Source organism: Anabrus simplex, chromosome 3 (assembly GCF_040414725.1).
Source record: "Anabrus simplex isolate iqAnaSimp1 chromosome 3, ASM4041472v1, whole genome shotgun sequence".
Classification (NCBI taxonomy): domain Eukaryota; kingdom Metazoa; phylum Arthropoda; class Insecta; order Orthoptera; family Tettigoniidae; genus Anabrus; species Anabrus simplex.
The window spans coordinates 239168789-239195865 of NC_090267.1; the positions used below are offsets into that span (position 1 = coordinate 239168789).

A 27077-nucleotide genomic window follows, 5' to 3' on the forward strand; every position below is an offset into this window, starting at 1 on the left:
GCGCTGTCTCTGGAAATCACTGTTACCGGCAAGCAGCAGTCGCTATCATGCTAGACGCTGTTGGTTGGTTAGTTATGTCCATTGAACTGTAGGTGGCACTGGAATCATGGCTACATGGGAGTGAGGTGCGATTTTCGGTGAGACTAGCTGTACGGCCTGGCGGCATGACTCACATACGCGTATATGCTGCGAGACACAAATAACTTCACGAAATATAAACATTAGGCGGAAGGTTTCTTGGAAACTTCACGTGATTTATGATGAAATATATATTTCAGAAGATTGAAAGCAATTAGAAACTGAAAATTACTATGGATATTGAAGAAAATGAAAATATATTCTAGAAAAAATTACGGAATAAGTAGAAAGTCGTGCCTTCTGTGGCTTATGCTGCCTGAACCGTCGTCGATAGATCCCAAGTGCAAGGGTACGAAATGTAGAGCTGTTCAAGCTCTACAAAAAAGCCTGCAAGGGCATATACTTCTCTCTAACCATTTGCCCTTTAGAGCGAATTTAGTTCATAGTCGGCAGTAAGAAAGTAACACTTTTCAAATAAATACATACATACCGCGATTTTTCCTTAATTTTATATAGAATAGTATTTTACCACCTCTAGACTCATTAAGGATTAAAATAACATTTAAAGTACATAATTTGCATGAACGGTTCGGGAGTTAGGACCGTTTTTTGTTGGGGTGGGTCGCTACTTAACCTTAAAATATCCATTAAAAAATTATTCATTTCATATCGTATATCAAGCCTGGCAATATTTCAGAGCATCCATAATAATGGCAATCAATAATAACTATAATCATTTTAATAATAATAAATTTCCACGAACCTACTACGCTGGCATAGCAGGGGGAGAAGTGATACTCCCACATGGCGCGTCCCAGGTGGCGGATAGGGGGTTCCTAACCGGCTTGCCAGCGGACTCGAGGGAAATAAAAAAATACCTCTCATGGACCGAACACACAACCCCCTGTGGGTGGGGGACGTAGACGAAGAATACACCCACGGTATCCCCTGTCTGTCGTAAGGGGCGACCAAGGGATGATTGTCTTGCAACCATGAAACTACTTGTGATTAGTACCACCACGCGAACATCGTGGGTCGCTTTTACTTGCACGTAGTACCACTATATTAGGTACCAAATAGGTTTGTGATTAGTAGCACACAGGAGCACCGTGCGGTCGGCTTTTGCAGTACCTGTGATTAGTACCACCATATGAGCGGGACCATGGGATGATAGCTACCATGGTTCTGCCTTGCCTATGATTAGTACCGACTATATGAAGAACATCACGGGATAGGGGAAAATCCCTGTGGTTAGTACTCTTATGTGCTGAACACCATAGGGTTGCGTTGCCTGTAAATGGCGCTGCAATGTGAGAAAAACCATAGGTTTGTAGTATATGTTGAATTTCATAACCTGTGAGTAGTACCATAATGTGTGGAATACCGTGAGTCTGCTACTTTTGATTAGTACCGCAGCATGACAAAAACCATGGTTCTACATGCCTAGCGATAAGTACCGTTATGAGGGGCCGATAACTTGGATTTTGGATCCCCTTTATACTGCAAGCATCACTGATTCAATGTTATGCTATAGTAGCAGTCCCTTGGTCAGTAATCATATGGTTTTACGTTAGAATCTGTGAATGTAAGGCATTGCGGGTCGCATCCACTGATTGTTTTAAATTCATCTCAATCCATTCATTCTTTGTCCTCACGTTTTGAATTCTGGTCAGTGGAGAATTTTGGATTTTTAATTTGTCATTCCATTTCGTCTCATTTCGTACCATTAGGGGCCAATGACCTCGATGTTAGGCCCCTTTAAACAGCAGGCATCATCATCATCATCAATAATAAATTTAAAGATGCATAAATAATCCCGTAATGAAGTTAAATATCGTTTGTCCATTCATTATCTGAAAAAGGAGATTCGTTTTTTGCGTTTTATTCGGCTGTTGATGACCCGGATTGGGGTCGAAACCAGTACCTCTTCCACTTATAATTAAATAGGAATGTAACACTACATTTCGTATTTATTTGTATTGAATAGGTTGAACTACCTTATTTATTATCTCAATTTCATTGTGGTACTCGAGTTGACACAAAGTTGTTCAAAAACTCTGTCGTGTAGTTGATAAGCATCATGTGTATTACATGTTGTGTTGATGGACTTGTGAATTTGTAAAACACCAGGTAATTCTTGTGAATGTTGCTTGTTGATGGTGTTGACAGCTTCGTTTCATGGAATTGCTGTTTGACACAGTCATGTGTGATTGGTGAAATGCTGTGCCCACGTATGTTAAAAATTTCACATCTCTGCGTGCTGTAGATTTGGCTGGGCATTGTACACATACACATGGAGAAACATTTCCGGATATTACCTTTACAATACGTACAGACTGTTCAGAGATGAGAATACGGGCTAAACATGTCAAATATTACTTGTAATGTATGTGGCTCATTGTATCGGGGACTGAAAATGGCTTCCTTCGCCATGGACTTTAAATGGCTCCTTGACTTGTATGACAGATCTTATATACGTTGCCCAGAGACAGTGAATCTATGTATTTAATTCTGGTGACAGCGTGTTGTGTTGTCATATCGCAGCAGTTTTCTGTCTGTTTTTCATTTTCAGTTCACCAACGAACGTGTAACTTAAAAATCCTGCTTCAAGGTGCATTTGGGCCCCCCTTCCATCTACCTATCACAGACAGGTTTTACATAGTTTATGCCCCCATTGGAGCACTTTAATCAGTCATATACATTTAAGTCTAATGTTATTAATTAGTCAGCTTTTCAGCTTCTTCCTCTGCTCCCAAAACTTATTCATCCTGTCAGACCTGGCCGCCGTTTGGTTGTCACTAATGGTGTACTTTCTTTGTTCGTTTGAATCGTAGGTGTTTATTCCTTAGAATCCTCTTCTTCTCTTTTCTGCCTTCAGTTTGGAGCATTGATAAATTTTATTCTTCTAAATCATTCATGATCTCTGTGAACCAATTGTTCTTTGTTTTATTTTTCCAAAAGTAACTAAATAACTGCTTCACTAGTCGGGTTTCTGACAGTCTGAATATATGACAAAAGGTAATTCTCCTTTTCTGCATTGTATCTATTACTGATTTCACTTTCACGATATACCACTTCATTAGGTAATAATCTCCATTGGCCATCAACTTGGTGTTTCTTATTGATGATTGTCCTGATGTTTCTTCCATCTACTTTCTGCAATTTATCAGTTGTTGATTTAGTGTTCAACTCGAAGAGTCTTTCACTAGCATAAGTCGCTTCGGGTTTTACAATTGTATTGTAATGTCAAAATTTAGCATTCATGAAGAGAGATTTTTTAAATAAGTTGGCCAGGTGATTCGCTGTGCTGTTTTCAGTTTAGATGTTCTGCTGTCAATCGATGTTTTCTCTTTTGTGTTCCAGGTTATAATTTCTCCAAGATATTTGAACTTATTCACAATCTTAATTTGTTTGCCATTGTCGAGGTGAATGGCTGGTGCTTTAATTCTGAGGTCTGCATCATTTCACTCTTTTCAAACGAGATGTGCAGTCCGATGCTTGCAGCGATTTTCTTGAGTTCTTGAATTTGAAATTTAGCTTCTTCCATACTATTTACTAGTAATACAAAATCGTCTGCGAATACTAGGCAATTAAGTTTAATATTTCTGCCTATCTTGATGTTTGAAGACATTTCTTTACCCATTCACGCATTACTTTCTCCAGGGCACAGTTAAACAGTAATGGTGAGAGTCCATCTCCGTGTCGAAGTCCAGTGTTGACTTCAAATGGCTCAGACAATTCACCTCCAAAGTTGACTTTCGACTTAGTATTCTTAAGAGTGATTTCAATAAGATTGATGAGTTTTTGGTGTAAACCAAATATTTTAAAGACTTTTAGTAGTGACTCACTATGAATACTGTCAAAAGCTTTTTTGAAGTCAACAAAAGTGATGATTAATCTCATGTTCTGAACTCTTATGGTGTTTCATAATCCACTTAAGACTGATGATTTGATTGGGGCAGCTTCGTCCTGGTTGGAATCCTCCCTGATATTCTCCCAGTTCCTGGTCAAGTTGTTCCTGAATTCTTGTACATATAATTTCAGATAAAATCTTATAATTAACATCAAGCAGAGATTTACCCCGATAATTACTGGGATCCGATCTATCACCTTTTTTTGTGTAATGGCTGGATTATTGCTGTAGTCCATTCCTCAGGCATTTCTTCAGTATTCCAGGTGTCTATGATCTGTGTATGTAAATTTTGAAGGGCTTGTTTATTTGCATTCTTCCATAGTTCTGCTACAAATTGGTTCTTTTCTGCTGCTTTGTGGTTCTTGAGGGGATTTATTGCTTTGATCACTTCATCATAAGTTGGCAGTATAACTTTTCCAGTAGAGTTTAATTTTCTGGGGAAGGATCAAAATCAAATTGTTCTTTTGGATCTTCACAGTTAAGTAATTCTTTAAAATAGTTGGCCATAATTTTAGCATTATCTCTATTATTGTGTGCCATTTCCCCATTTTTATTTTTCATCATGAGTGTAGGTGGAGTGTACTTTGATTGATATTGTTGGAATGTTTTGTAATAGTCCCTTGTTTTATGTTGACTAAATGCTTCTTCTGTGGTATTCAGTGCTTCTTTTTTTAATTTCTTTTAACTATAATCTATTAGCTTCATTGTCCGTATTGATAGTTTGACCACACAAGTATGAAGGATGAGAGTTATCCACCTGATCAATACTTTATTATACAAAGTGTCTAATAATTTAAATTACATAAAAACACAGTACCGGTTTCGACCTGTTAAATAGGTCATCGTCAGCTGTTGATGAACCTGCTTATTCAATAGCGTCTGTACAGAATAAAACATTACTGAGATTAAACAAGAATGCCACTCTCCTAGTAAAATGCAAAGCTTAATGTCTAAATATATATATATGGTGCAGTTTTTGAAGTTAAAAGGTTTTAAAGGCTTTAACTTCCTAGAGTCCCATGAGTGCCACATATTCCAAAAAAATTTTATATTATGCTATAATGTTAAAAACAGGAACCAATTCTTAAAGTTTAAAGATAATAGATAATAATGCAGTACTTGTTTCTTCTAGGTTGGCATTTGAACGTGCATTACAGTTGGATCCTCAGTGTGTGGGAGCATTGGTTGGTTTAGCAATCCTGAAGTTAAATCAGCAAGAAGGTGAGACTATTCGTGAAGGTGTCCAGATGTTATCCAAGGCTTATACCATAGATTCTACCAACCCAATGGTATTGAATCATCTGGCTAATCACTTCTTCTTCAAGAAAGTAAGTTTTCTCGAGATTTTTAAACAAAAATATCATATTACTTACTGGTCTGGTACGTGTATAATTGAGGATAAATGTGAATTTGTGTACATTGTGTAAAGAGTGTTATATTTCAATCTAATATTGAACTATATTTGGCCATCTGTTTTTCAGGACTACCATAAAGTTCAACATTTGGCTCTACATGCATTCCACAACACTGAGAATGATGCAATGCGTGCTGAAAGTTGCTATCAACTTGCTCGTGCTTTTCATGTGCAGGTAGAGTAAATGATTAATTGTATCATATTGTAATTTCTTGTAAAAGCATTCATTAGGCGTTTTTATCTCTATGGGCTGAAAGTACTCAAATTGAAGTTTCATACTCATTCTCTGAGTACTATATAATGAAACTGGTATTATTCATAAAATTGAACATGATGACTGACCTGTTAGATACTGGAGTTTTGTACAAAAATTAATTTATTGTGTTCAAGGTAGCAGTTTTATCATCTCTTACGTCAGTATGCAACATAGCCTTATGTAGGGTAGTGTACTAATGCCTTCCATTTCACCCTATCCTTCCACCATTCCTCTTCAAACACTCTACCAACATGAATTCCTCCGCTGTCCTTAATGCACTCCCTCACTGTAGGCCTATCCTTCCATCTAGTCCCGGGCTGGCCTCTAGCCCTCTTCCCTATCATTCTTTCTTTGTATTCCTGCTTTTTCATTCTTTCTTCTAGCATTCTCATCATGTGCCAAACTACTTCCGTGAAAGTTTTATTTACTTTAATTTTTGTTTCCTTTTAATTTTGTTCAGTACCTAGTTGTACTTCCTCTTAAAACAAAAATCACCTCCACCCCCAGCAGCCACAACTTCTCTGAATCAGTCCTTTCTTAGAATCTCTCAACTCAGACTCTCTGTATTGTTACTTCATTGCATATCCTGGCTTGTCTGTTTGTCCTGTGATGCTTTACAGGAACTTCATTTCAGTAACTTGGATCATGTTCTTGCATCTTGGTCAGTGTCCTGGCTGCTGAAGTATATGCTAGTATCAATATAAAATATCTCTCAAACAGAACCTCCTTGCATTTAATCGGCACATCCTTGTCCCATACAACTTGTCTCACTCTTGTAGAAATTTGTGGCTAGTTCAATTCATGTATTTATTCTTTCTGCGATTTTCCATCCTCTGACAGCATCCTATATATTTGAGAAATACAATTGCCATACTTCTCCAAATGAAAGACATAATAATTGCGCAGTTACTGAGAGAAAAGTTACAGAAGTTTAGGAAACAAATGGAGTGAAGCCATATACCCTGTAAGAAAATGGTTGAATCAATTGGAGATGAATAGAAGTAAAACCTCACAATGATTGTGGTAAGTTGCTGCTCTCCATCCGTTTTCTTAACGGGTGTTTGCATATATAGTTCATGTTGGAAATAGGTGGTAGGTAAGACGTATCTTTAACCCTGGTAGTGCCATGTTCTCATGCTGAGAATGTGCCAAGAATGCCAGGCTGATTAGTAGAATTTTGCATGTCCCTATTTTAAGCACCACCTAATTGACAATTTGAATATTTTGACTTTAAACTTGCAGGAAATGTTGAGAATGGTATTTACTTACTACTGACAATTTTTACAATACTGTTAAATTTCAAAATATATTTAAAAAATGTATTTCTGAACACTTTGAAAACAAAAAAAAAAAATTTCAAAGAAAGCAATAAAAATAATTCAAAATTAAAATTACAGATAAAATGTGGTGACCCCTCTGCAATGCAGCCATCCAAGTGAATCAACACAGAAAATTTGAAAAGTATCTGTTCGATAGTTCAGTAGATAATTACCATTTCTTAACTGCCAGTAGTCACATGACCAGAGAAACACATGAAACTCAGAAATCCAATGTACACAAATGAATTAATAGATAAGCCATGTAGTGAAAAAATTAGCAACTATGTTCTTTAAACTCTATGGAAACAAAATGTAAGATATTGCCATCTGCCGTTCTTAATCATGCTAAATGCAGATCACTTTACAAATAAAAAGTATTTATATGATCCTCCTTTTCAATACAAACCTGTCAATGTGACATGAGACTGACCAGGTCATACCACTTGAGATGACAGCCTTTTAGCAAATGATGCACACTTATTAATCCCATTATTGATGGTCTCACTACGCTGCGAACACAGTGTCTAACTTTTTAAAAAGAATAAGCAACTTTTATGTAGTTACGATTTTTCAGATGAAAGGATTTCTTTTACCTCAGCATGTTTTTACTTTGTCAGTCATGATCATTGTATTTTAATTCCACTTCATCAATACAGTAGAACCTCGATAATTCGAAATCGGTTAATTCAAAATCCCACGTAATTCGAAGAAGCTCTCGTTCCCGGAAACATGAGATACAGTTTTACATGTTATTTAAATTGTTTAATTCGAAATACGGATAATTCGTAATTCGAAGTACAATGTCAGCCCCATTACCGAAATTCAGACTTTTAATTCGAAACTGCCTTTACATTTTAAAACAATAGTATGTTAGAGTAATTTCAACTCGAAATTTATCCGCGTCAGAATAGAACGCGTGTTCCGGAACGTGGAGGGGTAGCTTTCCGCATTTACACTCACTTCGGTGGGTCTACAGTGCACTTCATGATTGCCAAGTTGAATGAAATCGGAATTCTTTTGTATTCAACCTTTTAAGGAACGCCGTAATATCACGCAACAGGCAGTGTGCGGGAAAACAGAATGCGCGAACACTGGCGATGCCGACAGTTGACGAAAAAGCGTGGCTCGTATAATAAATTCGTAGGCACCGAACAATACTGTCATTGCCGATGAAACTGCATTGCTTTATTTTAATGCAAGCCCAAACGGTCTTATGGTTTTAAAGGAGAAAGTGCCAGCCGGAGAATTGTACAAGAGTGGGGGATGGGGGTCATTCTAGTGAGTTACAATTGCAATGCACATGGAAGCGAGAAACTTTATCCCCTCGTCATAGAAAAGTTCGATAAGCTACAATGTTTTAAGGGCGTCGGGCACTTTCGATCCCAGTACAAAGCATCTAAAAATGCAAACAGTACAGATATTTAAAAAAATAATGCATTTGCACAGGGAAACCAGCATAATTTATCTTCGTCTTTGAATTGTGTGATTTTTTCTTTTGTTGCGTGAGGTTATGTTCGTCAGTGATTTATCCAAGTGCATTATTTGAACATTGTAAATGCACCTTGTTGGATACATTTCGGAAATAGTTTTTCCATGGCATTGGAAAGGTTTAAACTGTGAATCGAGGTGATTGCATGTATTAATGGGTCTTAGAATACTTTGTGACGCGGCAAGTGTTTACATTTCTGAAGTACGAGAGAAGTGCCTTGGCGGGAAATCGTAGAAGGATAGAGTCATAGGAAAGTTTGATTTTAAGGGCATCGGGTACTTTCTGTGTAAATACAAGGCATCTAAAATGCATACAGTATAGTACTCCAATGAATAAAGCACTTGCACATGGGAGCCAGCATAGATTTCTCCTCGTCTTTGAATCGTGCTTTTTTTCTTTCTTTCGTTGCGTGAGGTTATATTTGCCAGTGAGATATGCAAGTGCATTATTTGAATACTGTAAATGCACCTTTTTGGATACATTTTGGAAATAGTTCCTTCTTCATGGCATTTGAAAGGTATGAACTGTGAATCAAGGTTAACTGCATGCAATAACGGGCCTTAGAATATTTCATAACGCGGCAAGGGTTGGTACTTCTGAATTGCGAATTGGCGGTTAATTCGAAATCACGTAATTCAAAGTCCGATTTTTGAGTCCCAACGACTTTGAATTAACAAGGTTTTACTGTATTTTTAATTTGTTTGTGTAATGTAATAATTGAACTTCTACTGAAGATGGCCTTTAGATTAGGTCGAAACATGTATAGATATCGTCCCATCTAATATAGATGGTTGTTTTGTATCGAAAAGGAAGATCATATAAATACTTTTTATTTGTAAAGTGATAACCGTCAATACAGAATGAGATTTATAACTTGCAACTAAATGCAGATAGTAAGGCGTACTGTTCAGATGGCGATATATTGTTGTTGGCACTTTACGTCCAAGTATCAAACAATGATATATTGTTGTCTGGCATTCTAAAGATTAATTGTTGCTCTTTTATGCTAGAAATAGCACATTTAAAGCCTGATAAAGGAAAACATGACAGATTTAGCAGGAGTGATGAAAAGGCTTCTTGCCTTCTTATTGGATGACGGATTTGTCAGTTTATGTTGCTGGTGTGACATAATCACTCTGTTGTTATGATGTTACTATTTGTTAAAATGAAAGTGTTTACTGTCTACGTAGAAAGAAATTCCATCAGTTCATTATCGTACATTTTGACTTGTGTGTTAGCAATTCATCGGAGTCCAACGGCTGTTGTAGCTGTTCTTATTCTTGTTGTTAGGTTATACTTGTTTTTGTTTTGTGAATATATTATAATTGTGGTTGTTTGCAGAGAGAAGCCTCAATTTCACCCCCCCCCACTTGAGGAGAGATTTTCCTCTGGCTGTGATGTCCAGATAAAATATAATTTTTTAAAAGATCAAAAAATTCAGATGCATTTTATGTATGGTTTATTGTTCCCTGCTGAATTTTCAAACACTATTGTTTCAGGGTAATGATACTTGACAGTTCCCCAACCTTTACCTCTTAACTCTTGGTTTACTGAATGATTAATGTTTATTTTTTTGGACACAAATTTGAATATGGTTTACTGAAACGTAGATTTAGATGTACAAACATGTATGAAACCATAAATATTCAAAATATTGGTAATTTAGGCCAAAATATAACTTGGAACTTAAAAGTCTCGATAGGATTAACAGGAATATTTCAGGGTGCATATGAATGACAAAGTACTTCACTATGATAGTAGCCAAAAAAGGAATTGTAATCCTAAAAATAAGTAAATTTTATTTGACTGTAGTGTCCAGCTCCATGGCTAAATGGTTGGCATGCTAGCCTTTGGTCCAAGGGGTTCCAGGTTCAATTTCTAGCCAGGTCGGGGTTTTAACTTCCACTTTCTCTGGCTTGGGGGCTGAGTGTTTATGGAGTCTTCATAATTAGAATTCATCTCAGGTAGGGTCCTATCCTCGCGGACGTGCAGGTCGCCTATAGAGCGTCAATTCAAAAGACTTGCACTAGGCCTCTCCTGAGGCCACGCGCCATTGTTGTTGTTATTTTTTTTTGACTGTGGTAGTAACAGCAATGGTAAACATAGAAGTAACAGTACTAGTAACATTGCTGGTAACTGTAGTAGTAATTATTTAGCCTTATTCTGGCAGCTGAGTGATTAGATATAGATCGCCATTCTTACAGAGTCTGCAGTAAAAATCCTTTCTTGCTTTTCAGCATTATGAATCTCTACAGAAAACACCTCCTCACTATCAATACTAAATTCACTAGAAGTACCCATGCCCTTGGGTATATTTTCCACCTCGTATGTTATATCAGTTACTTTGAGGCATTTTCTGCAGAGAGCTGAAAAGTAAGAAAAGATTTTTACTGCAGACTTCGTTTGAGTGGTAATCTATATATACACTCAACTGCTGAAGTAAAGCTAAAAAATAATTTGTGTTGCTGTCCAATAACCCATGGATACTAATGCAGTTAGGAACTTCCAAACATAATCTCAACCACTATTTGTTGTCTTTGGAAGCTGACAGAATTTTGAAATCCCCAGTATTTTATAACAGAATTGCACAGTGCTACACAAAGAATAAGTTCATAGAGAAGAATAAGTCATTTTAGGTATTTGTTTAGGGGGGGAGGGGGGGAATGTTAGCTTCCAAAGCTATTTCTAAAGACAACTGGGAAGTCCCGTTAGGTTTTCAAGTAACTTGCAATTCCTGCAGTGACTTTTAAATACTGCCGTCTTCCAAGTTGTGATGGTGTTGGCTATTGTTGTTGAAAGGTGAAGAATAACTTGACAACAGTCCTCCCTTAACACTAACGAGAACAGGGAAAGGAACAGGTGAAGATATTTGCAAAAGATGTGAAATTGAAAGTCTCTCTAGGACTTTTAAATGTAAGTATTGTTGGGGTAGGGACAAAACAAGTGTTAACCAAAGAAGATTGTATAGGAAAGTTGAAGGTGAGGAGCCTGACTCAAGTGGAAACAATGGCAGGCTCAGCTAGGTGATCCGTGCTCATCACTCCACGCGATAAGTTGAGAGCATCTGTGGTCTCCCATATAGATGCCTCTTCGTAGAGACAGGGAATATCGCTTATTACAGCCTTGCAGGGAGTGAGTTGAGCTCATCTACACTTTCACTACAGTATTCCTTTGGTGAGAGAACAACCCTGCTTCTAGAACGAACAGAGACAGACTGATCAATGAACAAGTCTGGGCAGACTCGAACCGGACACATTACTGCTCAGTTGTTATGAGCGATATTTGAACAGTAAGTAGTGTAGGTCAACCTGAACTCTAAACTTAATAATGTTAGTCGGGCTGAGTGGCTCAGACGGTTGAGGTGCTGGCCTTCTGGCCCCAACTTGGCAGGTTCGATTCTGGCTCAGTCCGGTGGTATTTTGAAGGTGCTCAAATACGTCAGCCTTGTGTCGGTAGATTTACTGGCATGTAAAAGAACTCCCGCGGGACTAAATTCCGGCACCTTGGCGTCTCCAAAAACCGTCAAAGTAGTTAGTGGGACGTAAAGCAAATAATAATTTTAAACTTAATAACAATCCCGGTATACCGGACCATTCAGTCGTTCAGTCACTTGATGGATGATCTGATGACTGCAAGAATTCAGATGTGTATGTGAGAACAATTTTGCATCCATTTTTTAATGAGCTGTCACAGGAAGAAAAGGATTATTGTTTTTTTCAACAGGATGGTACCGCAGCCCATAGCACTCTTAATTCTGTAGACACTTTAGTTTTAATAATAATGTTATTTGCTGTACGTCCCACTAACTACAGTAGAAGTTCGCTACAGCGAGTACGGCACATAACGAGAACCTCGTTATAACGACACTTCACTGACCCTTCAAAATTCCTATATTAAACTGTGTATTACCCTTCGGTTACAGCGAGAGCCCTATCACTGATGCATCCGTTATTACGAGTGATTAAGCGCATGCTATTTTTTCCCGTTCCCGATATTTATGGCCCCAGCGATTACATTGCATGCGATCGATCACCTTCGGTATCGTTTCCTTGCTATGTCCACTAGCGAGTTCTTTCGTCGACATTCGAAGGGGATGTCGGAGTCGGTTAGTAATACCCGTCGACTGCTGTTCTCTAATGAAAATTCGAAAAGGAAGGGAATAACACGTTTTCGTAATAAATGCGTACGGTATATAACGTATTTTCTTGCATCTAATTAAATTTCGGAAAGGCTATTGCCATGTAAAATTTTAGCGAGGAGCTTATCATTTCTCTACATTCAGCGTTTGAAATATGTTCTCATGATACATATATGGTTAGGTGACGCCGTTTGAAGAAGAATACTGAAATGTTTCCCACAGAGGCCACTGGAGTGATACCGTATTTCTCCGAATCCAAGACGACGTATTCTCAGAATCTCGTGGAAAAGCAAGGGTCGTCTTCATTTGCGGCCTAACAGTAATCAATACCACTGGAAACTACTGCAGTAACCATGCTGCTTCTTTTCACCTCTGCGCGCAAGCGCACACGACAATAAATGACCGCCTCTTTATTATACATCGCTAACTGCGGCAACTGGTTGTATAATACCTATGTGTAACGTCACTGGATTTCGGGAATGGTGAAGAGAGAATGACGTTCTACTAGCCATTATAAAAACTTCTCTGAAATCTGCAGAATGGCATTTAAACATGCGAGCCTTCAAATTCTTAGACAGGCTGCTGCTCTTCAGCAGTAGAGTTATAACACGTCTTCTGTACCTAACGCTTAGTAAAATTAAGTTTTATAGACAGCAGGAATATGTTCGTGATGGATCGTCGTATTGTAAAGGTATGTGGAACATATATTACCGGCAAATTTTCAACTGGTTCTCGTCGATATTATGATGCCAATTTTAAGATCATGTTATTAAACATTCGGTAATGTAGAATAATTTTGCAGCTGCAAGAAAATACATCATAGGCCTAACTAAAGCCAATATTCGGCGTTTGCGTGAAAACAAAGTTAGCTTAAATATGTGTACTGTACAAAAAATGCATTCAGTGGCCCACAACAAGGACGCTTTAAAGAAGTCGAAGATGAAATTGTGAGGTATGTGCACGAAAAACGCAAAGGCGGAATGGCCATACCGCGGCGTAATAAACTCGTTCGTTGACCTGCAACGTCCGCGATGAGGGCAACACATCGCTAGCCGCTGAAGTTGGCTGAACCCGGCAAGCGAGACGTGCATGTAGCTGCAGACAGTTATATCTGACGCAGAGTAAAAATAACAGTTTTATAGTAAGCAAGAATATTTTCTTGGTGGATCGTCGAATTATAGATATGCATGAATAGGTTTTGCCGGCAAATTTTCAACGGGTTTTCTTCAATATTATGATGTCAATTTTAAGTCAATGGTTATTAGACCCGCAGAAATAAAGAAAAATTGTGCAGTCACAAAAAATACGGCATAATTAAAGCCAATGTTCGGCGTCTAAAAATAGTCTAAAATGCATATTGTACAAGAAAGGCATTCCATATGATTTTACAAAGCACTTTTTAGGCCTGATTTTTTTTTTGAAGGAGAATGAGGAGGTCATCATGGATTCAGAGAAATACGGTACTACAACTTTTCAGAATGAAATTAAACATGCCCTTTCACGTAGTATCGGATTTCAAAAAATAACAATCAGGTAAGCCGTAGTGTGGAAATTATCCTCAAAAACATAAGTTTTGAACAAACTGATTGCCGTTACATACCGATTTTAATGTGTATGGGGGTTTTCCAGACAATTACAAAAAATCGGGTATAACGACAATCTGCTATAGGGAGTAAATTTTCTGCTGTTATGAATTCTCGCTATAACAGACTTCTACTGTACCTTTACAGTTTTCGGAGACATGGAGGTGCTGGAATTTTCTCCCCCAGGAGTTCTTTTACGTTCTAGTAAATCTACCGACACAAGGCTGACATATTTGACTACCTTCAAATAGCATTGGACTGAGCCAGGATCGAACCTGCCAACTTGGGGTCAGAAGGCCAGCGCCTCAACCGTCTGAGCCACTCAGCCCAGCAGTGCAGTTTTTGATGACCTGTAATTAGTTTGGGTTTATGGCTCCCTAGATCAGCTGACCTGACTTCCTGTGATTTTTATCCTTGGGGAACACTAAAGAGCAAAGTTTACTGAAATAATCCTTGTACTATAGAAGAAATGAAGACCAAAATAACACATCCAATACAGTCTATTACAGAACTACTGAAAGTGGCAAATAATTTGTTTAATCTATGTGAGGAATGTTTTACTGCAGGAGGAGGTCATTTTCAACAGTATCTGAAATAAATGGTGGTATACGCACAGGCCTACAATATTTTTAATAATAATATTTAAATTTGTGGGCTTATTGTATTTTCTAGCTGCTAGATGTCTTAATTTGCCAGTAGTAATGGAACAACAAATGGTAAATAAGTTAATCTGGAAGGACAGCAAAGTCGGAAAATGATGGAACATCCTAGAAGGAATGATATTCTAGACATGGTGCTGATAACATCAGACAAGCTCTATGGAGAAACTGAAATGATTTATGGCATAAGTGATCGCAAAGCTGTTTTTGTCGTAATTGAAAATAAATACAATAGAAAGAAAGGTTGTAAAACTAGGACTATTAGACAATACAGTATGGTTGATAAGAAAGGGATGGGGGAGTTTTTTAACACTGTAGTGGTCACACACCATTCTATATTATAGTTCTAGACGTTTGTGTGTTTATCTCAATGTTCCTCAGTTGTCAAATAATATTTAATTGTTTTTTTGTTTAGGGTGATTATGACCAGGCATTCCAGTATTACTACCAAGCAACTCAGTATGCACCGCCTAATTTTGTACTGCCACATTTTGGTTTAGGGCAGATGTATATTTTCAAGGAAGATACTGAAAATGTAAGTATTGATGATCTTTAATCACCTGTAGTTTCAAAGTATTTAGCATTGAACTGATTAACAGTCTTAACCATCGTTTATTAGCGGCTCAATTTGAGCCATATTAAATAGCATACAACCATATAGTGTATGTTTTTGTTTTGTGTTTTGATAGCAATTTTTTCTGGTAAGTTTTTATATTTTGTTCACTTTCAGTTGTATATGTCCAAAACACACACCTTTATCGAAAAAGAAATTCCACCATCAGAATGTTGGCTGCCAGCATAGGAGAGGTGGTGGTATACAATTTCTAACCATTAGATTGCGGGCCAAAAGACTGGATTCAGTTTCAAACCTCTGTGCATTGTTCATGTGAAGTGAGGCCATATGACGCTGTTGATGATGTCTTCGTTGCCGGGACAAAACCTCCTATGTAATAATATTTTTGGAGATACACTGACCCGCAGCACATACATTATGAAGAGCGAGAATGTCTTGACAATATGTACACAATATTGCACCTTAGATGATAAAACCTTACCGGCCAAAATTCTGAGCTAAAATATTTCACTTAGGAGGTTTTGTCCCGGCAGCGACGATATTTTTGTGAGTTAGATATTGCGCCGTTCCCGCATCCAGGTTGGGTCGCGTAAGATCCAGACTAGCTTGAACACGACATCAGTTTCCAAATGCAGACGAATTTCTAGGATATGGGTTCCGTATCGAGAGAAAACACCGTCGTGGTAGATTGCCGGATAAACAAAACCTACGCAACGGACGTCTCCTAGTCGCGAATCCGGTTCATGGCCTAATTCTTAATCTACATTCACTTAAAAACCAAGTACTTATCCGTAGGATCCGTGGTAGTGTGTCGGCCTCCGGATCCCAAGATAGTGGGTTCAAACCCGGCAGAGGTAGTCGGATTCTTGAAGGGCGGAAAAAAGTCCATTCATTACTCCATGTCGTACGATGTCGGCATGTAAAAGATCTCTGGTGATACATTTGGTATTTACCTGACAAAATTCATTAAATCTCAGCCATAGACGCCCAAGAGAGATCTGGTTTACTCTGTCTGCCATCTAGTGGGTCTAGAGTAAAACGGAACGTCGAAATTGACGAGCAGACAGCCAGATGGTGTCAAATTGAAATGTCTTTACACGGTAGCTGAGGCCATATGATTAAATAAATAAATAAATAAATAAATTGAAAGAAATAATTAATTTTATACAATACTATTTATTAAATTAAAGAATATCTTGAGAAAGTAGCTTAAGGGTTTTGAATATCATTAAAGAAATAAATAATAATCAACTGACGTTGCATCTCATCAATTACTTTCCAAGTATTTTAAATTAGAGGCCTCCAACAAATTAATAAGAACACATGCTCAAAATATTTACGATCTTGATTGGGAGCTTTAGAAAATGTCAGTCGCAAACTAATTACATTGATTCGAATGTAGATAAAATAAAAATCACGCTTCATTCATCATCACATAATCTGGTTCAAATAACTTTCACTTGGTTTAATTAAGTATTCCCTGATCAATTCACAGTATGATAAACTCATTTGCCAGTAGGTAACGCATTCAGTCATCAGGAAATATTATTTGTTAAAGAAACCTTCTCAAATATCGAAAACATTTCACATGATTTAAACTTGTCTAAGTTCTCAATATATTTCACTTGTTCGAAGAAAAGATAAGTCTTTAAGTCATTCTTCTGTTTTATAGTAAATGACCGAAATGTCATTACTGTTATTAGTTGAGTTGTTCATTAAAAATAAATATTAATTTAAAAAAAATTTAGTGCCAATTCAGTAATTATATATGCCCTGATATTCAGCTATCACTCATCTGACAAGTAGATAATGTAATTAATTCACCGAGTTCGATAGCTGCAGTCGCTTAAGTGCGGCCAGTATCCAGTATTTGGGAGATAGTAGGTTTGAACCCCACTGTCGGCAGCCCTGAAGATGGATTTCCGTGGTTTCCCATTTTCACACCAGGCAAATGCTGGGGCTGTAGCTTAATTAAGGCCACGGCTGCTTCCTTCCCACTCCTAGCCCTTCCCTGTCCCATCGTCACCATAAGACCTGTCTGTGTCGGTGTGATGTAAAGGAACTAGCAAAAAAAAAAAAATCAACTAGATATTAAGTAATCTGGTTTGTAAGAAGACTCGTAACATTCACCATCAACCTTCAGTTATGCGTTATGTCACCAGTGATATCATACAATGCGAACGAATAAGCTTCTAAACTTGTCTTATCAGAATGAAAATATCTGTGGCTAGGAATTCGTACAGAAATAGGTTACATTTGTGCTATCATCCCTATTTAGAATTATTTTTGATGATCAAATAAGTAGTTGTTAAGATAGGCACGTATATGGATCGTAAGTGGTATTATATGATACTTCCTGAAGAATTAACATAATTTGAGAATCAATTATAATTATTCTTTACCACGAATTGCGTCAACCTAATTTCACTGCTAAAATTATCTATCTCTTTATTTACGACAAAGCAATATTCATCACCAATGTTATTCCTCATAATATTCTACCATTCTTCACATATGAATCATCCATTTCATATTACACATCTCATATCTCCTCCTATATTACCTTAACATAATAATTAATTTTAACTTGACTCATGTTACACTCTCATCGTTAATCATCCATCTAAATATTCTATTTTGTTCTGAAATTTTCTTCAAATTCCATAAATTATCTTACTTTGTCTTCCTACGACGTTATAATAACCTATATACGACCTCATTTGATCTCAGCTTAACAGTACATGCCCTAATGTAACCTAATGTTAACCACAGTATCGCATAATATTGCATTCACACCAATTAAACGTTTTTCATTCAACATTGGCAACATTACGAACACAAAAAATTAAATCATCACTGGTTAATCACTTCCTATATCAATGGACTTGCCTTTCATGTTAGATGATTACCTAATAACCTCTGATGCTGTAAATTCAGTTGACTATTCACGTAACATCACTCCTTTAGGAAAACTTAAAATAGCACTTTATATGAATCTTTCACGTAAGGAATATAAATATAAAAATGGCACTTTCAAAACAAATATCTGAATTACAAGAAGAATGATCTTATAAACTTATCTTTTCCTCCTGCTTTCGTTGTCGACGACACACTTCCAGCTGGCTAGGAGATGCGGTGTTCAGGTTCACGGCATCGTATCAGTCTCTTGGAAATGTTACTGATGGTCTTTGCTCATCTGCGGTACTCATGGGCTCGACTTGTCGTTCGTGTCACCATCATTTAGGTAGCCTCCGCCTCTGCACTTGTAGCACATGACGTAGTTGGTTTCTTGCGCAGTGGAAATAGAAAAGCACATCAACATGGTCATTTTAGTCATCTTCTCGATACAAAGCCTACTATGATCTATTGATAATCTGTAACTACTGCTTCTTATAATGATGTCTTATGATGTTTTAGAGTCTTTCAATATGTCTAGCAAGGCTTCAATTTAACCGTAATATAATTTTTCTATGTCTTGCGCAACAGATGTTATTATTCCATAACTTCTTAAGATTGAGTTCCTATCGTTATGTATGTCTTCTTGCTGGTATCTCGTGACGTAGCACTGAGGTAATCTGCCAATTAGATCGTGCAGTTTTATATTACGAAGTATTATAAATTCTCTATCGCCGATGACTTGTACTGTCCGTGTAGTTATCTTTAGCTATATATTTCTTTCTTCTCAATCAGCCTTTTTCACTAATTGATTCGTGTAGCGCTCTGCCAGTATGTCTCAAGTGAAATCAAATTTTTTTTCTCAATAATAAATTTAAACAATGTTTTGACGTTGTCTTTTCTCACCACCTTCTATAATTTCTTCCCTTCTTTTACCTGACGAAAATGTCATTCTCTTAACATTTATGAACACGTTGACGTTTTATTTCTGGCGTTCTTACGGCATAGTCACCATTTTTGCTCCAGAAAAACTTCACATTGCAAACAGTGAAATGGCACAATATGAAGTGATGCCATATGACGTTGACGATGTTTTCTCTGTTGGATGGGGATGTTAAGTCTTGAACAGAACTCTTGGTGTTATTCGTTAGGAGTTGGCTGTGTGCCAACTCCAGGTTTCATCGTTTCCCTACATCATCATCGTCCCACATCCAGATGCGTAGGTTGCCCATGGGTGTCAAATAGAAGACCTTCACCAGGCAAGCCGAACATGTCCTCGGACACTCCCAGCATTGAAAACCATATGAGAAATAATTTTTTTAAAATCAGTATGTTCACTGTGGCATTGAACATTGGAGATTTGATTTTATGTCTCATCGGCTCACCAGTGACCTGATGCTTTATTTAGTTATTATTCCTTTCGGGTTATTGTTGACCTGATGAATTTGAGTTTGGTTAGGCCCTAATATGAACTCCAAAGCAAGGCAGTGGCAATTGTTGGGTGTGTTATTGTTGAGGGGACATTCCAGCATATTTTTCTCTGTGACAATGTTGCAATGTCATAAATTCGTGACCTAGAAATTATCCCGAAAACTAATTATACTTTCTTATTCAGTAATCGGTGGGTTATCTGAATTTTTGTATGTTAATTATTTTTTTATTATTTTTGGGAATAAACTGGTATAACAACATCCAAACATAAAGAATTAAATGCGAGCATTTTGTGCATGTTCCAGTGCCATCCCAAACCTCTTTCTCTTCCGTGCCACCTGAGTGCCATAATGTGATGGCTCTATGCATGAAAAAGAACATAATTGTGCTTGTAAATATTTTGTGAGGAGACTAAGAGCTGTGATGAAATCTTACATTAGCCTACCTTTTAACAGAGTAAACAGTAATAGGCTACATGAGTTGACAAACAATGTTCAAGTCAGAAACATTGTACGCATCTTTCATTGTAAGTACACAAAAAAAGGGATTCATACTGTATTGTCCAAACCCAGGATAGCCTATAGCGATGTGAATGGAACATCCGAACAAGAAAATAATTTGAGTAACTGGTGGGCCGATGAAACTGACATTTATTCTTTAATTCGTTAATGAAGGAAATGCTACCGTTTGTTCTGAGAAACAGGTTATGAAGATAGTTATTTATTCCACAGTTTTGGGAAGTTTGTGAAGTCTGCGCTGATGGATAAGAATGAAGAGCATTGGTACACACAATGACCTGATCTGCAAGGAACGTGTTAAATGGATATGTCATACACAGAAATGATTTGACTTTTAAAACCAATTTTATTCTATACAAGGAACGTTGTAAACTGCCCTCGCTTATCTTAGAGATGAAGGTTCCACGATCTTATTAATTACTAGCAAATGTACCCATGCTTTGCTACGGTATTTTACATTGTATTCAAATATCAAAGTAAATACTGTACATGCAGTAAATAAGACTGTTTTAAAATTGCATGCCTCTTAGCGTTATCCGAGAAACAGCATGGGGAGGTCCCATACGCTTTTTCCAATGTAAAGTGTTTGTTACGGATTTGTGATATAAAGGCAGGCTCACTTGCCTACTGCCATTCACAATCGAGTTGGGAAGTTTACATTATAATTGTAGGCCCCGTTTTTGTTACAATGGCAGCCCCCCTTTCCTACTTCCAGACAGATAACAGTTGAGGAGTTTCTATTATAATGGCTGGCAACTACCCTACTATAAGTCGAAATTGAGTTGTGCAGTTATCATTATAATGTCAGGCCCCTTTTCCTACTGCCGGGCAGCTTACTGCCAGTCACACCAAGATGGTGAGTTTCCATCAAAATAGCATGCCACTATGCCTAATGCCAGTCACATTTTGTTTATAATTGCAGGCACCCTTGCCTACTGCCAAACACAATCGGGTTAAACAAAACTGGAAGCTCCCTTGCCTTCTGCAAGTCAAATCGAGAAGTGAACTATTCATTACAATGGTAGGCCTTCCTTACTAATGCCAGTTACGCAGGAATTGGAGAAGGACCCCATTCCTACTGCCAGTCAAAGTCGGTGTGGGGAGTACTGATTACAATAGCAGACATACCCTTTCTTGATCGCTGCAAATCGACATCAGTGAATATATATATAGATCGACATACGAAAGTACAGGGTGATTAATTTGAAAATACAGAGCAGAGTGCTGAGGATTAGGCGCGCTGGGAAGCAGAGACAGCGAGCGCAGTGCCCACTATGACAAGCAAGCATAGTCGGCTCAAAGAAGCAGCATGATTACGCCTATAGAAACTAAACGAAACTGAACTCGCCGGCTACATAGATGCTCTGGACAAATAAGTAAATGAATAAGCAAAGAAATCAACTAGGAAATTAAACTGAATTCGCCAGTAATAAATAAATAAATAAATATATAAACAAATAAATAAATCAACTAGGAAATTAAACTGAACTCGCCAGTATTTACAGACGATGCTGAAAGTGATCTCCTTCAGCTGCAATGCAAGCTTCACATCTTGTAATGAGATTTCGAAACACAGTTTGTAGTTCATGGACACCGATAGAACGCACAATGTTCCTAATTTCAGTTTTAAATTCTTCTGCAGTTCGAGGATTATTCCTGTAAACTTTTCCTTTAAGATTTCCCCATAGATCAAAATCACATGTGCTTAAATCAGGCGAACTAGGGGGCTATAAGCCTTTACTGATGATCTGATCATCATCGAACATTTCCCGTAACCGTCGCATAGAGCTACGCGCCGTATGGGCCGTTGCACTATCCTGCTGGAAATAGCTGTACCTTTTCTCTTCTTCAGTCAGTTCAGCAAAAAATGGGTCCAGAATGTTGTGAATATAACGGTCAGAAGTAATCATGTCCTGAAAAAATATCGGACCGAAAATTCGTCGGGCACTGATAGCGCACCGCACACCCACCTTCACATCGTGCAGAGGTCTCGGCTAAAAAATGTGCGGGTTGTCTGTATCTCAGATTCTATTGTTCTGTGAATTGACATATCCACTCAAATGAAACCAGGCTTCATCGCTCATGAAAAGAAAGTTCGGATCCACAACGCCATCGTGGACACTATTTATTAGCCAATTGCAAAATCGTATTCTTGCATTGAAATCTGTAGGCATTATGTTATGGACTGAATGAGTCCGATAAGATCGTAAACGTAACAATTTTGTTGCATTACGTGCTGAAGAAGGTGAAATGCCACTTTCCTGAGCTAATCTCCGAAGCGACTTAAGTGGACTGACCTGGAGTCTTGCCTGTATATCTTCTAACCTCTCTTGTGTGAGAGCTGTTCTCCTTCACTTCTTTTTCTTATTGCTTACGGAACCAGTATTACGCCTCTTGTAAATGAGCTGATGCATGTAACGTTTTGATGGTACTGTCGCACCGGGAAATTGTCTACAGAATTTTTGAAGGCACCTTTGGTTTCTTCTTCTTGTGCAAATAACACTCGACCAAAAATGTTCTTTGCTCTATAGTGTATTTAACCATCATGATAATGACCTCACAACACACCTTAAAAGTCCAATATTTTCTAACTAACTGAGGGACAGAGTGCTAAACAGCTGCGCATTGCAGTGAGCACTTCTTATCTCGCCGTGTTGACAGAAGCCATATGGCGCTCGCTCGGGACTTCCCACGGCATGCGAGAAGAAGTCGTAACACTTAAAATATTCTCTCTGTATATGCGTGTTTACAATATTGCAGACCTTCATTTACAGATTAACTGCTGCTAAACGTACGTCATATCGACAAAGGATTGCACCATAAGATGCAGGATTTAGTGGCCTAAATGGCTGGTCCTTTGAAATCTCATCTATTCTTGGGTCATATTGAGTTAGAAACGTTGAACGGGGTAAAGTTTTTGTAAGATTATCTCACATTGCATTACTTTTCAGATAATTATGTGACAGCTACATACATAGCATTTGGATCACATATGCCTACTGGGTGGGCCAATTTTCGAGAAGAGTTTGATGATTCTATATTTCCTATAAGTGATTGAAAGTATGAATTATGCATGTGAAAAGTTCAAATTTACCTAACATCGATTAATAGAGAAAAATCAAAACGTAAAATGGATACAGATACAACAAAAAGTCACAAGACCAAGGTTGTAGATCATTCCACATTGAATGGAGATTGTGCAATCTGTACTTCCCGAAGGTCTGCACCATCATTAAAATTGCCTCTATATTTCAATATTCTTCGGGGATGAAAAGTGAAAAATTTAAATATCTTGGAAGTTTTCTGTCCGTTACAGGCTAATACGTGTAATTTTGTCAAATTTCAATTTTCTTTTTCATCTGGCAGATTATGTCGCAATTTGGATTTTGGGCGAGGAGGGTAAAAATGACGACTTTCAGGAAACTAAATCAAAAAAATATGCAGATGGTCACCACTTAAACGGGTAGCTGTGCGAAAATTTTGCCAAAATATTCAATGTAGAGACACACAGTCGTTACGATTTTATTTATATACATAGATAAGGAATCTGCTCCATGTACAACACCTTTTGGGTTATGTCCGCTGGACTTAACCTGCAAAACTGATCATTCATGATTTCTCCCTTATTAATCCTCCTGACGAAAAAATGCTCATGAAGAAAAAGTTTTAGAGATGGAATTCCATCACGTTTGGTCAATTTCCAATCAGGTTCGTCTTGTACTGTATATATTGTGGAAGAGTAAAATCACCATTTCGGTGCCCTATAAACCACCAGTCCATTCCGGGAACATGAAATGTTATTGACAATGTAGGGGCACGCAGTCGTTACGATTACCTTTGGACAGGTGGATGCTAAATATAAAGTTTGGTTCGAATATCTTCAGTAGTTTTCAAGTTGTAAGAAATGCACTTTACATGCACCCGTGCTTGAGTTAAGTCGGATAGGACTTGTACCGAAAAAGGTCCATTAATGATATCTCCCTTATTAATCCTTTTATCGAAATGATGCATGTGAGAAAAAAAAAAGTTTAGAAATTAATTTCCATTAAGGCAAGTAGATTTCCATTAAGTTTGGTTGTGTATATTTTGGGGGAGTGCAAAATCACGGTTTCGGTTTCATATAAACCCCCAGTAAGTTCAGGGATTTCGAAACAATATTTGACGTTAAAAAAACCTATCCAAGGACAGGTGGGTTCTAAATATGAAGTTTGGTGGAAATATATCCAGTAGATTCTAGCACTCGCGTATACGAAGTAATTAAGGAAGAAAATAATACAGTTAAGAAAGTTAAAATTAATAGAAATTAGATTATAACTGAGGACAGCCGGATGACGACAAATATGTAAATGCCAGGTGAATGTATTGGAAAATCAAATGCCCCTCAATAAATTATGCTGGTGTGAGTTATGGATATAATAAAGCGGCTACAGAGGAGAAATTTAGGTGCAGGAATTCTTAGGTAAACAGATAATAAGATGAGTAATTGTGTTATTACTTGAGCTATTCGAGGACGGTTATAACCGCCAACGATATTCCACCAATATCCCGCAGCATGGCCGATTGGTGCCTCTCTTGCCTTCTACCCAAGGAACAACCACAAATTTAAAAACATGATGAGGAAAATGGCAATACGCTACTTTCCTGCTGGCAAGCAGTCAGAGACGTTGCCATGGTAACCTGTAGTTTCGTTGTCGGTCTGTCGGTCGCTCAATGCAGAGCATGATACCCGCAGAAAATAGTAAATTTCTCTGTCATGTGAAGAGTAAGGTAAATTATGAACATAACGAAAGTTGTTTATAAAGAAGAGACGTTTCACGTACAGTCCACGGAGTTTACAGAAAATCTATAGTATAAGAGAAAATGGAGGAAAACCGTTCTGGTTTTCCTATAAACCTCCCGTCTATTCGAAGATTTTAAAATGATATGCATATCGAAACCTTCCCCGGATGAGTATGCTCTAAATATGAAGTTTGGTTGAGATCTATCCAGCCCAACGAGCTAGAATAACATAGAGAGGCAGAAGCGCTGCCTGGGTGAACCTAATAGAACGAACGTCCGCCATGTTTCCTGTTGTTTCACAAGCAAGGGGGCATGGCCTTTAAATGACAAAAAGTGTAGAAAATGCGCATTTTGGAATCGCTGGGGAAGAATTAAAGTCCGTTGCCGAAAGCTTGAAGCATGAACGCGAATACCGCCACTTCATCATATTGCGGCACGAGGCCAACATCACGATCAGTTGATTGTAGGGTAGTTCGAAATCATCGCACAGTGACATACGAATAGGCCTCGAAATCGGAACAAGAGCGTTACCCTGCTTGGCTGTTGTGGTTAAGCGTAAATTAGAATAAAAACGATGGACATAAATATTTATGACAGGAAACCTTAAAATCATAGGGACCTATAATAGGTTACAATCTCATTCTGTTAATATTTTAAAAATTATTGCATCCTCATGTGTATTGTGTTCCTTTCTTAATCTGTTTACCCTCCCGGGTTGGTTTTTCCCACGGACGTAGCGACGGATCCCACCTCTACCACCTCAAGGACAGTGTTCTGGAGCGTGAGACATTGGGTCGGGGGATACAACTGTGAGGGAGGGCTGCACCTGCTATGCTGAACAGGGGCCTTGTGGGGGGGAGAAGGAAGCGGCCGTGGCCTTAAGTTAGGTACCATCCCGGCATTTGCCTGGAAGAGAAGTGGGAAACCACGGAAAATCACTTCAAGGATGGCTGAGGTGGGAGTCGAACCCACTTCTACTCAGTTGACCTCCCCAGGCTGATAGAATCCCGTTACAGCCCAAATTTCGTGGCGGAGCTGGGAATCGAACCCGGGCTTCCAGGGGTGGCAGCTGCTCACGCTAACCAGTGCACCACAGAGGCGGCCCATGAATACTTTACCACAATCATCGTTTAGTGTAATTATTTATTATAATATAGGGGGATATCATGTTTCTCCCATTACCATATCATACTGGGATTACTAACTTGAAAGTTGTCCATTATGAAGTGTGGCGTAGTTTTAAAAACCAAGGCAACAGACATCTTCAATAATGGCTGTATACATTTCAAAAATAGCAGTAAAATGCTGTATTTAGCATACTTGGTGTACGTTTGAACGAAATAAGTGATTTTTTGTGGTTACGTTTTCTTGGTGGTGGGCGTTCCATTTCCTTTATTTGTAAATGTGAATGAAAATTAAATAGGGCTGGAAATGTACAGAGCATAAGCAACTGAATTGAGTGGGATACCATTTATCTCTTTTCGCCCTCACAACGCACTGTTCAGTTAATTCCTTGTTCTTTAAACGAAATCTGAAACAAAATTCGACAAATAATTACCGTGGCTATCCGTACTTTCGCTAAGTAAACAATAAAATGGATTTAATTACAAACAGAAATTACAGAAAGGAATCTCGGCTATAATTCAGTAATACTTACTTAAAGTACGATATATCCTTGGTTTTATTACTCCGATTAGTACAACCATACGCTGAGCTTACGGCTGGCATTCTTGAAAGCGAGAATCTATCTTTACACTTTTTAAAACTTAGGGAATTAAATTGGCATGCACGATCTCCCTGTCACCTCAACATATGCTCTCGCGCCAATTCGCTTTGTTTTGACAACCGTTAACATGGCTGCCCCTTATCAACTTGCTTCAAACAGGGAGCGTTGATGTCAGGCATACAGCCCCTCTATGTTATTCTAGCTCGTTGATCCAGCCGTTTCGACGTGATGGTGGAACAAACAAACAGACAAGAAAAGTAAAAACCTCCGATTTGGTCTTGAGTTGACCTAAAAACGGATAAATA

The 27077-nt window shown here is 38.0% G+C and overlaps 1 protein-coding gene across 1 annotated transcript in view; it reads left to right on the forward strand.

Moving 5' to 3' along the window:
• The window catches only part of Ctr9 (RNA polymerase-associated protein Ctr9), a 346065-nt gene that overhangs the window by 40393 nt on the left and 278595 nt on the right, over positions 1-27077 (forward strand). Inside the window, exons 5-7 of the mRNA XM_067142937.2 lie at positions 5124-5319; positions 5473-5580; positions 15265-15384. Coding sequence (XP_066999038.1) covers positions 5124-5319; positions 5473-5580; positions 15265-15384 — 424 coding nt within the window. The remainder of the gene's footprint in view (positions 1-5123; positions 5320-5472; positions 5581-15264; positions 15385-27077) is intronic.